Below are 13,076 nucleotides of genomic sequence, written 5' to 3'. Positions count from 1 at the left end.
CCAAGATTTTCCTCAAAATATTCAGTATGAGGACATGCTTAGCTTTAGAGCAGGGGTCTCCAATCTTGACAACTTTAAGCCTGGCTGGGGAATTCTGGGAGTTGAAGTCCGCCATGCTTAAAGTTGCCAAGGTTGGAGACCCCTGCTTTAGAGAATAATTCCAGTGAATTCAATAGATATATAAACATGATTGAAATCAAGGTGTATTTCTGCTAGGTTTCTGCTCCTAGCATGCTGCCATGTCAGCAGCAGAGAAGAGAGATCTTACGGAGCCATTAGAGGAATCTTACAGAGTTTCTGTTGTTTGTGAATTGCTGCTTTCTGTATTTTTTGACCTTTCATCTAGATAAAAGATATAAGAAGCCAGGCCTGTGTGTCTGCTGTCATTCTTCAGCATTCTTTTTGTGGGTCATCTTTTCATTTCTTTCTCCAATGACACCACAAGTACAAAACCAAGGCATTTAATTAAATTGGGCAGAATTAAATTATTTATATTTTTGAGATTGCAGTCTTACTTGCACCAGGGAGAATATTCTATGAAACAAAATAGGTTTTTTTTAAAAATAAATAAATAAATAAATATGTAGTATTACATTGCAAATGTTATTAACATACCAAGAGCTATATTTTATATGCAAATTAAGTTTCAAATAATAGATTTTTATGGTGTTAAATCAATGAAATAAGTATATATTTGCATTAAAGTATTGCATACAGTTTTCCAAAATATTGTCTCCCTCCAAGCAGATTTTGAATGTATATAGAAAAATTTCCAAAGGGCTTCGACATTTCTGTAAACGTTACAGCTTTATTTGGGGCTTGGTTATGTATTGGTTCTTTATAACACTCTGCAGGGATTCATTTTCTTCTCATTCTGGTAATGCCATATGTATTTCAGTTTAGGTGATGATTTGATATAGAGTCTATTTTCCAGACTCAAGATAGATATTTTAAAAATTTAAATTTGAAGCTATTTAAAGCTATCTAGGTCAGTTTGGGCCATTCTGTCTAAGCTGTTTGAAGAAGGTAATGACAAAGCCACTTCCAAAAAACGTTGTTAAGAAAATTGCAGGAACTTGTCTACAGTCAAGGGCATGCATACATACATACATACAGACACAAATTATAAGAAGGGTTCTTTAGCTAGGATGCTAAAAAACCTCTGATAATCAAAAGGAATCACTACGGGGGCAAAAGAAAGATTATAACTTCTGTTGAAACATTTAAAAAACAAACAAACCATGATAAATTATATAGAAAGAAAAGAAGATTGAGTAGTATTGATTAAGAGGTGATCATTGACTGGTTGACTACCATCTAGTTCAGGAGTATCAAACTCCTGAATGGGATTGGCCCGCAGGATGCCAGCCTGGAAACAGCAAAGGATTGTAAAGATTACTCAGTATACTTCTTTGGTTCCAACGTCTCAATATTTAAAAACTCCAATTTAATAAAATTCGATCAATCCCATAGTTATATCTTCAAATCCCCTAAATTTATAATCTTTAAAATTCTTTAGTGGTTTATAGTCTTGTGATTTTCCAATTACATATCTTCCCAATTGTCCAAATTTTAAAGTCTTATTTAACTTTTTTTTCTTTTCTCTTTTCTTCTATCACCTTTCTTCTTTTACCTCGTAGAATGTTCTATCAAATAGCCTTAAAAATCCAAATCTAAATTAATCCACTAGGTTCCTTCAATCTTTTAAGTTTATAATCCAATAACCAGTTTCAATAAAGTTTAGTTATTTGCAATTTAGTTCATCTTAGAAATCTTCAAGAAGAAAAAGAAACTTATTAGGTATTTTCAAAATATCCAAATCGTCTTAGAATAGAGTCAAGATCAGGCTGCCTTCCAGGTGTTATTTACTTTCTTCTATTTTGTGTATTAGATTTTTTGTGTATTGGACCTCACTTTCACTAAGAGTACTGATGCTGTAGTGCTCATCTTCTTCCAGTAGATGGCTCTCCTGCTCCCAAGTCCAACATTAAACAGTATGTCAAAAACAGCTGATTATCCAATAAATCCAGTGGGTTTAAAAATACAAATAAGCAAGACAGTTTCTCCCAAAAATCATCTTTCAAATTAAGCTTTTTTCCAGGCTTTCTATATTTCAAAGCTTCCCTTGGGCATAGGTATCCTGCAGATACCCCGGGCTTAGGCCCGGGGTATCTGCAGGATCATCTCCTGCCTTCCTCCCACCGTCCAGTGCGCTCACACAGAGCGGGCCTCCTCAGGATGCCGTCAGTCAGACAATGTCAGCTGGCGGCCCCCAGGGGGAGAGTATTCTCTGTGGGAGCGCCGATCCTCTGGAATAGGTTGCCCACTGACCTCAGGACAGCCCTGGACCTCCTCTCCTTCCGCCACGAATGGAAGACGTGGCTTTTTCACCAAATGGGCTGAATCCGTAGGGGCGATTTCAAACAATTTTAGTAATTTTTTAATTGATTTTAATTTAATTTTAAACCAATTTTAAATTGTTTATGTAATTCTCTGTTTTGTTTTGTAAGCCGCCCTGAGTCCTACGGGAGAAGGGCGGCATATAAATTACATAAATAAATAAATAAATAAATAAATAAATAAATAAATAAATAAATAAATAAATTTCTTTTGCCTCTTAATTTTCAGTCTTTAATCTTCTCTGTGTGTCTAATCGCCACTTCCTTAACGCTTCGAGATTATCTTTTAAATTTTTTGTACTTAAATCTTTGGAGTAATAATTGGAAGTTATCTCGACCAGTTTCAATGCTCTGTCCATGGACCGATCCAGCACAAATCTTATGGTTCCAGTTGTCCCAGCTTGTAACTGCCCAAAATGGCTGTCGTTCCTGCTGCCATTCGGGAAAACTTGCTTCGGACCTAACGAAATTATGAGTTCCTCATGGTCCATGAAGCGCCTTTCCTTTCTTTGCCTCTTCTACAAGGTGGCTTTGACCCCATAGGGCCTCCCGACAGCAGTTACCTGCTGGATTTCGCAGGGCTCGGCGGACCCCCCTATTTTCCAAGCTGTTCTCACCATGACGTCAACTGAAAGTGTTTCTGGTCCTTCAGGTTTTCCAATTATGCAGCTATTGGAACTTAATTGAAACCATCCATCTTGTAGATGGTCAGCTCTTCTCTTTCCTTCCATCCTTCCCAGCAGTATAGATATCTTCAGAGAGCTAAATTTTGGTACAATGTGTCTGAAGTATGATAGCTTTAGTATGGTCATTTCTGTCTGACATGAGAACTCTGGGTTGCTTTGTTCAATGCCCATTGGTTTGTTTTCTTGGCTGTCCATGTTATTCTCATGGTATTCAAAGTTCAAAGTTCAACATCGAAGTTCAAGAGTATGAATACTCTTTCTGTTCTGCTTCTTCAAAACACAACTTTCCCTCCATAGAGTGTCACAGAGGGAGCCATTGTCTACATGAGTTTGATCTTTGATATATCTTGACATCAGAATATCACTTTCAAAGCCTCCCTGATCGCTTTGCTAAGTGCAGATCTATAGCATATTTCTTGACTGCTGGTTCATTTACTGTTGCTAATTAATCCTTATTTCTGTGCTCTCATTAGCAACAGAGTCATGAATTAGAATTTAAATTTTCTTAATCACACCTCAGTTCATCTTGACCATGTTTTTTCTCTCTCCTCTACCTCACTATCTGCCCACCCTTATACTACGAAATGCCTCAAACTTGATTTCCCAAAGATGTTTTGGCGTATGTGAAAGCTTGAGCATAGCCAAGCTGTTTTAAGGTCTTGTAGCTTAAAAGGCATATAAATCAAATTAAAATAAAAAAATAAATATAAATGTAACCATAAAATTAACATTAATACAAGTATAGTATCCTACATCTACAGTATAAACTGACATTCTGGTAAGATTTTATTCCACATTTTCTTTATATGTAAAAATGAGCCCCCTCCATAAATTAACCTTAAACAGTATAAATTAATTATAAATTTTATTTTTTAAAAAAATAAAGCTTAGATTCTTGAGATAATAAAGATATATTATTATATCAACTGTGTCTACAATAACAATTTTTGGCTAAAATCAGAATTAATTGAAGAACTAATCCAGAGCACTGCAGAGTTCTAATGTGTATTTGTGTGTGTGTGTTATTAGAGAGTAGTATATTGGGATATTATTTCTGCTATGCCCTCTATTTTGTAGATTTTTGGCTTGTACTGAGTATTATGGTATTTTTGGTCGTACCTTTATTTATTGATCCTCAGGACTCCTCAATCAAAAACACCATAACAGTTTGTAGACTCTGTGGAGCAGTAGATAGCCACCTCTTATCAGCAAAGTAAAGTTGCAAAATAATTATTTCAGCCAGATTTACCTGGCACTTTTTCTGATATCTAGCTTCATTTTTGCCTTAATCAACTGTTGCCTGAGATGATTGTTTCACTGGTCTAATGTCCATGCTGGCCAAACATGACTCTCCACACGTTTGTGGAATAAGTAGTCATAATTGTTGAGTCATTATAAAACTACCTGTTTATCTAGATATAATTTGTATATTGTTTTACAATTGAATTTTAATTATAAGAAATGTTTACGTCTACTAATGTAAGACTTGCAGCACAAGAAATACTGGAAAGTATATGCACATGCATACGTCACCTGTGCTTGTTCTTTGTCACTATGTCTCTTTGTTTCCAGTCTGATTTTTCTCCTCTGTGTGTGTCTATGTATCTGTGTTTGTGTATGTTTCGCATATTATAGACAGTTGGAGATTGTGTTCTGTAAGATGCAACCTATAGATACTTCTATTATTTATTTATTGCCTTACATCTTATATGATCAGCAAAATTATTCAGGATAGATCCAGACTAAATATGGAATTCTCCTCCTGAGGGCCTCCTATTCATGTAAGGAGAGAGGTATTTTTTGCATATGGCTCCTTTTTTTTTTTCATCTCCTTATGTTCCTGATTAGCTATCCCAAATGATAGGCTTGCACAGGGTTGCAGGAAAAAGTGCATTTGTTAAGATCGCTACTCTCTTACTCCATCCAGAGAATTTGCTAGATCAGAGTTTTTTCCCACAAAAGAAATCAGCACTGGCTTGGATTAGGATCAAAATGATGCCCTTTTTCCTCCCCTCTCCTTCCCTCCCCTCCCCCCTCATTTCCCCGTCCCCCTGTCCCCCTTCCTTTGAATTAATCATAGCACCCTGTATTTCTTCTCGAATGATTTATAGTGTCTTTATGGCAAACATTGTTGAAATGATGTAAAGCCTGTCATCATTACTGCTATTCTAGCACAACAATGGCTGAGTGATACTCAATAAGCTATAAATCACTAGAAGGGAAATGGCCTCTCTCTTGGATTCTTAATTCTTCCAATTTCATCATTTCTTCAACTCTGTTCACTAAAGCTAAAAAGAGAAAGATTTAAAGCTAAGGCTTTCAAAAAAAAAAATCCCCATAGATAAGTGAAATGTTCCATTCAACAGAAAGAAAAAAAGATTTTTGGATCTAAGAAGATGAAACGCATGAAGATCTTTTAATACTGTTGAAGTAACAGTATTGCAACTTCATTGAAATGATGTTTTAGTTATGTTTTGAGTTTGTGCTTCTTTAAAAAAATATTTTACAAGAAGAGATTTAAACAAGAAGACAAGATTTTTGAATAATCATGGCAGAAAATCAGCACCAACATTTTGTTCCTATCCACTTTTTGTTTGTTTTTAAAACATGCAGTAATGCTCAGTCATAAATATCCTCAGCATTAGTTAGATGAGAAAAAATACATAATGCATTTTGCTCCTACATGCTGTTTAAAAAACCATTTATGCTACAGAATAACTTTCTGGATAAAAATACGATTGATTTGCGACCTAGTCACCTATATATTTAACTTGGAATAAAAGCCTATTTAACTGATTAATTTAATTTAATATAAAACTGAAATATAAAATGTGAAAGTTATGCAATCTGACCTTTACATGTTCTGTAAATCTGCATTTTATTAAATAGGTCCTGATGGAATATTCTTTAGTTATAAAGTTTCTTGTTTAGGAATCATGAGCTGGCTGTATTAAGCAATTCCTATGTTATATCATAATTTAATGCAGAGTGAGCTGAACTGCAACACTTGTCATCTGTCACTTCTGATCATGATGGCTGAGATTATGCGAGTTGCAATTCTGCACATCTGCTGGGCCACATATGCAGTGTTCCCTGAATATTCTCCTTCAGATAATATGAACAGGTTAATCCAAAGTAGCATGCAGGCTTTTGAGAAAAAGAATATATAAGAACCATAAATTCTGTGTTGATTAAAGTCTGCACTGAAAAATGTACTGTAAAGTCTATTTTGTCAGATGTATGGTAAAAGTGATGATTGATATTATACTGCCATGTCAATTGTTTTCAATTTTAAGTTGCCATAGAGCCCTCCGGTATGAAAAATTACATAGAAAAGATGTTAGGAAAAGCCTTCAATTTAAATGGTTGGGGTTTTTATTCAGGAAAAAGAAATGGAAAAGCAAAAACTCCTCTACCAGCAAGCAAGACTCCATGATCGAGGGGCTGCTGAAATGGTCCTGCAGACAATTAGTGCCAGCAAAGGTAAGTTAACCTTATTTATTTTCTCCTAAGGACTTTTCTGCTGATTTAACATTTCCCAGTGGAGAATTTCACTGCAGTGTACATAAAATGGTTATGGAAAGACAGCACTGCAACAAAGTGTGTGTGAGAGAGAGATGTTGTGTATCCTACTCAGCCTGCTGAAATTTTTACTCAGCTGCTGCTCATAAGCATTAAACGAACACATTGCTGGAATTATTGAAATTAATGCTAGCACGAGTTTGACCCTAATGATTCAGTCCAGTGGTCCTAATCCATATACATGTGTGGTTGGACAGATTGAGCAGAAAATACTAAGTTGAAAAATATTTTTTTTAAATTGGAATCTGGTGGATGAATACAGAGGATACTGCAAGAAAGTAAAATTTAGAAAAACAAGCTATTTGTAATATACATATAGATATACCTATATACACTTAAATGCACAAACTGTATTTTAAGTCAGCGTTGAAATGGTTTTCTAAGAGAAAGAGTAGGCATATGTATATATACTGTGTATGTATCTGTGTGTATGTATGAATGTATGTATGTATGTATAGATAGATAGATATATGTCTGTCTGTCTGTCTGTCTGTCTGTCTGTCTGTCTGTCTGTCTGTAAAATAAAATAAATATTTGCTTTGCAGGTGAAATGGGACCAATGGTTGCAGCCACCCTCAAACTTGGAATTGCTATCTTGAATGGAGGAAATTCAACTGTTCAGCAGGTAACTTTTCTGACATTTAGACTGAATTACTTCTTTTCATTGCCAAGGACTTTTGGATCTACATAATGCATATTTTGTTGAGAATTGAAGTTGATTAATTCATTAGTGGCTGGCCTCTTTCTGAGGAATCAGAATATTAGCTTTTTAAAAGATTTCTTATCTTCCTTTATGCTAAAATAGACAGTGATCAGAAAATGTCCTTTTCAGTTACGATGCTGTAACTCTGGAATACTATCTCCAGAAAATTCTATCTGGCACCATTTTTTGTCAGATACCTTTTTGAATTCATCTTGGAGCCTACACTTCTCTTTTAAAGGCCTTAAGGCCTTAGTTTCAGTTTTTTAATGTATGTTGTTTGGCTGAGATTATACTGTACTTTTAAAACTGAATTGTATGCTTCTATTGTTATTACAGTGCTAGTTATTGAATCAAGGATTATTAAATGACCTCAGGGTATCACTGTTATTACTGCTGCTACCTCTAAAAGTGATATACTTGCCAACCTGTTGAGATTGTTGATCACAAGGCAATCAGAGTTTGCCCATGAATACAAACATGTAAGGGCAGAAGACTTTTAAACTGATTGGACCAATTTGCATCAAACTTAAAAAAATCAGAGATGGGGGAAAAGACAATGCAAGGGTAACAGTAGTGAAGAAGGTAGCAAGAAGCAATTGTGGCATTAGCAAAACTGAAGCAGAATGGATGTAGAGAGAGACCTAGAGCCTCTTTCTTTCTTTCTTTCTTTCTTTCTTTCTTTCTTTCTTTCTTTCTTTCTTTCTTTCTTTCTTTCTTTCTTCCTTCCTTCCTTCCTTCCTTCCTTCCTTCCTTCCTTCCTTCCTTCCTTCCTTCCTTCCTTCCTTCCTTCCTTCCTTCCTTCCTTCTTTCTTTCTTTCTTTCTTTCTTTCTTTCTTTCTTTCTTTCTTTCTTTCTTTCTTTCTTTCTTTCTTTCTTTTGTCAAGCATGTATGAGAAAACAAGTATAAATAAGAACATAACATATAAACATATAAGTATAAACAGGTATAAGTATATACATAATAAATGAGTAAGAATAAATGGGAACAATAGGGCAGGGACGGTAGGCACGCTGGTGCGCTTATGCATACCCCCTTACAGACCTCTTAGGAATGGAGCGAGATCCACAGTAGACAGTTAAAGTTAAAGGTTAAACTTTAACTTTAGTTTAAATTTGGGGGGTTTCATGCCTCCTTAGGAACTGGCAATATTACGGTCTATAACTGTCTGGATTAAATTTTGTGGATGTTATGTCAAAAAGCAAAAAAGAAACATTTTAAAATAAAATAATGTTTCATTCTAGAAAATGCTGGACTATCTCAAAGACAAAAAAGACGTAGGATTCTTTCAGAGCCTTGCTGGTCTTATGCAGTCTTGCAGGTAAGAGAAAAAATAGTACATTTCAAACCCTATATTATATATCATCATGAGCTACCCAGAACAAGTAAGGAATGGAGAAGCATATAAAGCTTTGTAATGAATAATTGAAGGAATGAATAAGCAAACAACTGAATAAATATTTCAATACAAACTTTGATTTTCCTGGGTATGTTGTCTTACACTGAGTAGGTTTGAATGCCTAGGGAAATCCTTCTATTAGTTTGAAAAGTAAACCAAAAGAAAAGTGAACACGCTACAGTACAAAGAGTTGAACAAAGTAATATGCCCAATGACTTTCAAAATCACAGAATATCAATAGGGTTCAATGATTTTTTAAAAGATAGGCTTGTCTTATTTTCTAAAATGTAATATTCTGATGGATGGAATTAGTATTGGAATATAAATGCCAAAATATTGGCTGAAGGGAAATTCCCCCAATGCAGTGTCGGTTAAAAGATATTTTTTTCTTTTCAGCTTCTGAGAAACACTCCTCTTTTATGTATATTTAATAATAAAGTATTCATTACTTTAATCTCCTGCAGCACACTCACTTCTTTAATGTTTTTATGATAAGAAGTCCAAAGGTTGAGATGTGGAGATAGAGATTTCACACTAAATTTTCTCTAAATGTATTTATTTTTTTATTTTTACAAATTAGATGACCTCCAAACTTTAAAAAATATGACTTACAAAAACAACAGTCAACAATTTTAAAAAGCCATCAATTTTAAAAAGCGAGTACATTCAATAATAGATGTATAGTCCCATTTTTTATAATTGTGTCTAGTTAGTTTATTGTTGTGATGTTGCAGGTAGACTATTAATTATATTTTGCTCTCAGCAGCACATCACATTGGTGGTTATAACTGTACAATTAAAGCTGTCCTTTTATTTGTTTACTTATAGACGGTCAGTGCAGTGGCTCAGTAGCTAAGACTCTGGGCTTGTTGGCTGGAAAGCCAGCAGCCCAGGGGCAAGACCTGAGCACCACGCGATTGGGTGAGCTCCTGTCCTCGCCCAGCGCCTGCAACCTAGCAGTTCGAAAGTATGCAAATGCAAGTAGATAAATAGGTACCACTGCGATGGGAAGGTAATAGTGCTCAGTAATGTCATGCTGGCCACATGACTGCAGAAATGTCTTTGGACAGTGCTGGCTCTATGGCCTTGAAACAGAGATGAGCACCACCCCTATAGTCAGCAACGATTAGCGGAGTAAAATCCACAGAGACTCCTTTTATTGACGGTGGAGTACCAACATTACTTTTTTTATACACACAAACACGACACTTGTATTAATTATACTAAGAAAAGTCTGGGCAATTTACTTATTGAAGCCTGGAAAAGGAGCCAGTGTGTGCTGTGAAGGTAGAAAATGCAGCTGAGCCTCTGGTTTGTTTATGAGAACTAATTCTATATAAAAAACATCCTCCTTATAGAATGTCAGAAAAAGACTATTTCTAAAAAAACGTTTTGTTTGAAGATTTGAATCTTAAATATTTTCTTAAAGGTGAAGTTCCTGTCTTCACCTTTAAGAAAAAGAAAGTGATGTAATTCCTCTTTGCTGATCCAAATAAATGTTTCTGCTATACAGTGAAATGCTTTCACACTTTACTGGTATTAATTCAGTTACATAAAGTGTAAATGCACAGAAATGTTTACATCTTACAACAAAATTGAATGTTTGTGATTAAAACTACAGTGTATGTTTCATTATAGTGTTCTTGACCTAAATGCTTTCGAACGTCAGAATAAAGCAGAAGGCCTTGGAATGGTAACAGAAGAAGGATCAGGTACAGTTTTCCTTACCATAAAGTTTTGTTGCCTGGCCCCTTTAAAGTCACTAAATAAAAATAATTATAGCTTTAGTTTATCTGTATTTGTGACTAGACAACCCATGACCTGCTGGATCATTATTTCAGAGACATTTCCTTACCAGATTCCTCAGTACAGTAGAACCTCTGGCCACGACCATTATTCATTCCATAACTTTGGTTGCAAACCGATTTGGTTGTGACCTGAACCTAAGTTTGGAAATTTGGCGCTTACAAAAAAAAAAAAAAAAAAAAAGGCGCAAAAGGAGAAATCAGCCACAGAAAAAAAATTGTGAATTCTTTGATTGGAACCCAATTTGGCCATGGTCAGAAGTGTTTGTGACCAGAGGATCTGGTCCTCTAATATACCTGAAAAGTTCTAAAAAATTCAGGGTTTTATTCAGAGAGGTATCTGCCTTGAAAGTAGCTCATATTGAACTGTATAGCACAGTCAAACATCAGTAGTTGATCTTAGGAAATATTTTATGACAGCTTTGTATTGTGTCATAAAATGCTTTATGATATTTTAATGTTATAGGTACCAGATTTGGACACATTCTGTATGTTGGCCCAATATAGTTATCTTGGCTGAAAAGGTTTGGCCCTATAATGCAGCATTTTGCCCAGTTAAACATTACAGACATGAACATTTAGTATTATATTGAGTAAACAACCCATGACCTATTGGTCATCATTTCAGAGATATTTCCTTATCTAAACAGAAACAGAAAGACCAAGGGCAAAAAAACAGTGGTCAGATTTTCGACTTCCTGCTGGCTTGACAGTGACTAACCACTCTCCAGTAGCTAATAGTGGGACTGGAATATCCAGTTTCCAGGATATAGCCCAGGAGGGATAGAGTGGGACCAATCTATTGAATCTCTGGGTGGCAGCATAAAGCATTGAAGCGCACACAAATATGCCAAATTTCAATCCTATGGCAGGCATGGGTCCTGGATTTTGTATTCATTCTGTAAATTAGCCCATTTGAGGTAACTTGGTATAAAAATTGTTGCCATATGATGCATTATTTCACTCAGTTAAAGGTTACAAGCACAACATTTTAGTAGTGTATTAAATTATAATAGATTATAAGCCAGCTGTCAACAGAACACCCAGTCCATAGTAAGAAATATCACAGGCAGAATAAAAACTTAAAAGTTTTCAAAAAAACAACTTTCATAAGGATCTGTGACAACTTGTTAGCTTCCATATGACACGAAAGGAATTGGCCAATTCTGTAGAAACATTGGCCAAAATAAAATGGGTTTTCCCTACACCATATTAACCTGGATAGTTTAACAACAGAAAGTTATTAAGTCTGAGCACCTTGAAGTGTAAAATGCGCAGCACAGTAAGCCAAAGCAAATTTCATATCCCCCAACTGGCAGGAAGATAATCTCTCTTGGACTGAAGTATTTCTCTTCTACCAGCATAGGTGGCACAACATTAAATCTTGCTGGTATGTGACACATGAGACAATGATTGTATATAAATTGTCTTCCTCCCAGGTAATCTCCTCAGTAGGCAGGAAAGCCACAACCGATTACTTTGGTGGCTGAAGTTTGAATCCTATTCGTTATTTTATTAGATTTGTTAAACCCACCCCACTCCAAAAAGACTCTGAATGTCATACAATAAGCCTAAGTCTATAAAGTATGAACTGTTTATCATTTTACAGTGATAAGAAAATATCTGTCAGAGATTATTTTAATCAATGGAAAACTTGTGACATGTATATTCTATTCTGAAATAAAATTACATAACACAAAAAGATGAATTCTCTATGATTTTTTTTTTTGCTTGAAAGTTATTTAAACGCTGTTTTTGAACTTTGCTTAAAACTGAGAGAACTGGTGACATTCCAGATGTTGCAAGACAGCAAACCTTGGAATTCCTTAGCCATGCTTAATGGGCTAATAGAAATAGGTTCAGCAACATCTGGAGAACCACCAGTTCTTTATTCCTGATTTTTTTTTAAAAAAGGATCAGAACTTTTGATTTTGAACCAGTTCACCTTTTTTACCTTTTGATCAGCTTTTCCACTGTTATTATTTTGTTGTATAAATCTGTTATTTCCATCTAGAATCATTTGTGTATTTTCCCTGTGATGTTTGTTTGTTTGTTTGTTTGTTTATTAAATTTATTTGCCGCCAATCTCATATGAAAGCAACTCTGGGCGGCTTATAGCATTAAAACCTCTGTTCTTTATATTCATTCCCAATGGAATTTCTTCTATTATATACTTTAGCAAATCCTTTCATGTTTATCTTCAAAATAAGAGGAAAAACTAAACTATTTACTATTCTGTTAGGCAAGTTAATATATTTTAGCAATTTCCCTGCAATCAATTCCAACTTCTTTTGATTAGCTTGGTGTTTACATCAAGTTAAAAGAAGACAAACCTTTAAAGGTTTTTAAAGCATTAAGTTATTGATTCTGTGCATTCTTGTCCTTAATTATACTCCAGTATTTATTTTTAGCATTTTTCTTTTTCTTTTCTTTTTTTACTCATCTGACTGGGAGGTAGCTCATATGAGTAAATTTTGGTATTCTGGTTTGCTTCATTTGTTTGA

At 34.9% G+C, this 13,076-nt stretch overlaps 1 protein-coding gene across 1 annotated transcript in view; it reads left to right on the top strand.

The window, feature by feature from the left end:
- RYR2 (ryanodine receptor 2) overlaps positions 1–13,076 on the top strand; it is a 270,507-nt gene that overhangs the window by 223,814 nt on the left and 33,617 nt on the right. Inside the window, exons 82-85 of the mRNA XM_070932540.1 lie at positions 6,469–6,568; positions 7,213–7,292; positions 8,613–8,689; positions 10,406–10,479. Of these exons, the coding sequence (XP_070788641.1) occupies positions 6,469–6,568; positions 7,213–7,292; positions 8,613–8,689; positions 10,406–10,479 (331 nt within the window). The remainder of the gene's footprint in view (positions 1–6,468; positions 6,569–7,212; positions 7,293–8,612; positions 8,690–10,405; positions 10,480–13,076) is intronic.

The sequence above is a fragment of the Pituophis catenifer genome, unplaced genomic scaffold (assembly GCF_029215685.1).
Source record: "Pituophis catenifer annectens isolate HBS135680 unplaced genomic scaffold, rPitCat1.0.hap2 SCAF_1, whole genome shotgun sequence".
NCBI lineage: Eukaryota > Metazoa > Chordata > Lepidosauria > Squamata > Colubridae > Pituophis > Pituophis catenifer.
This window is presented reverse-complemented; position numbering and strand designations above follow the sequence as displayed.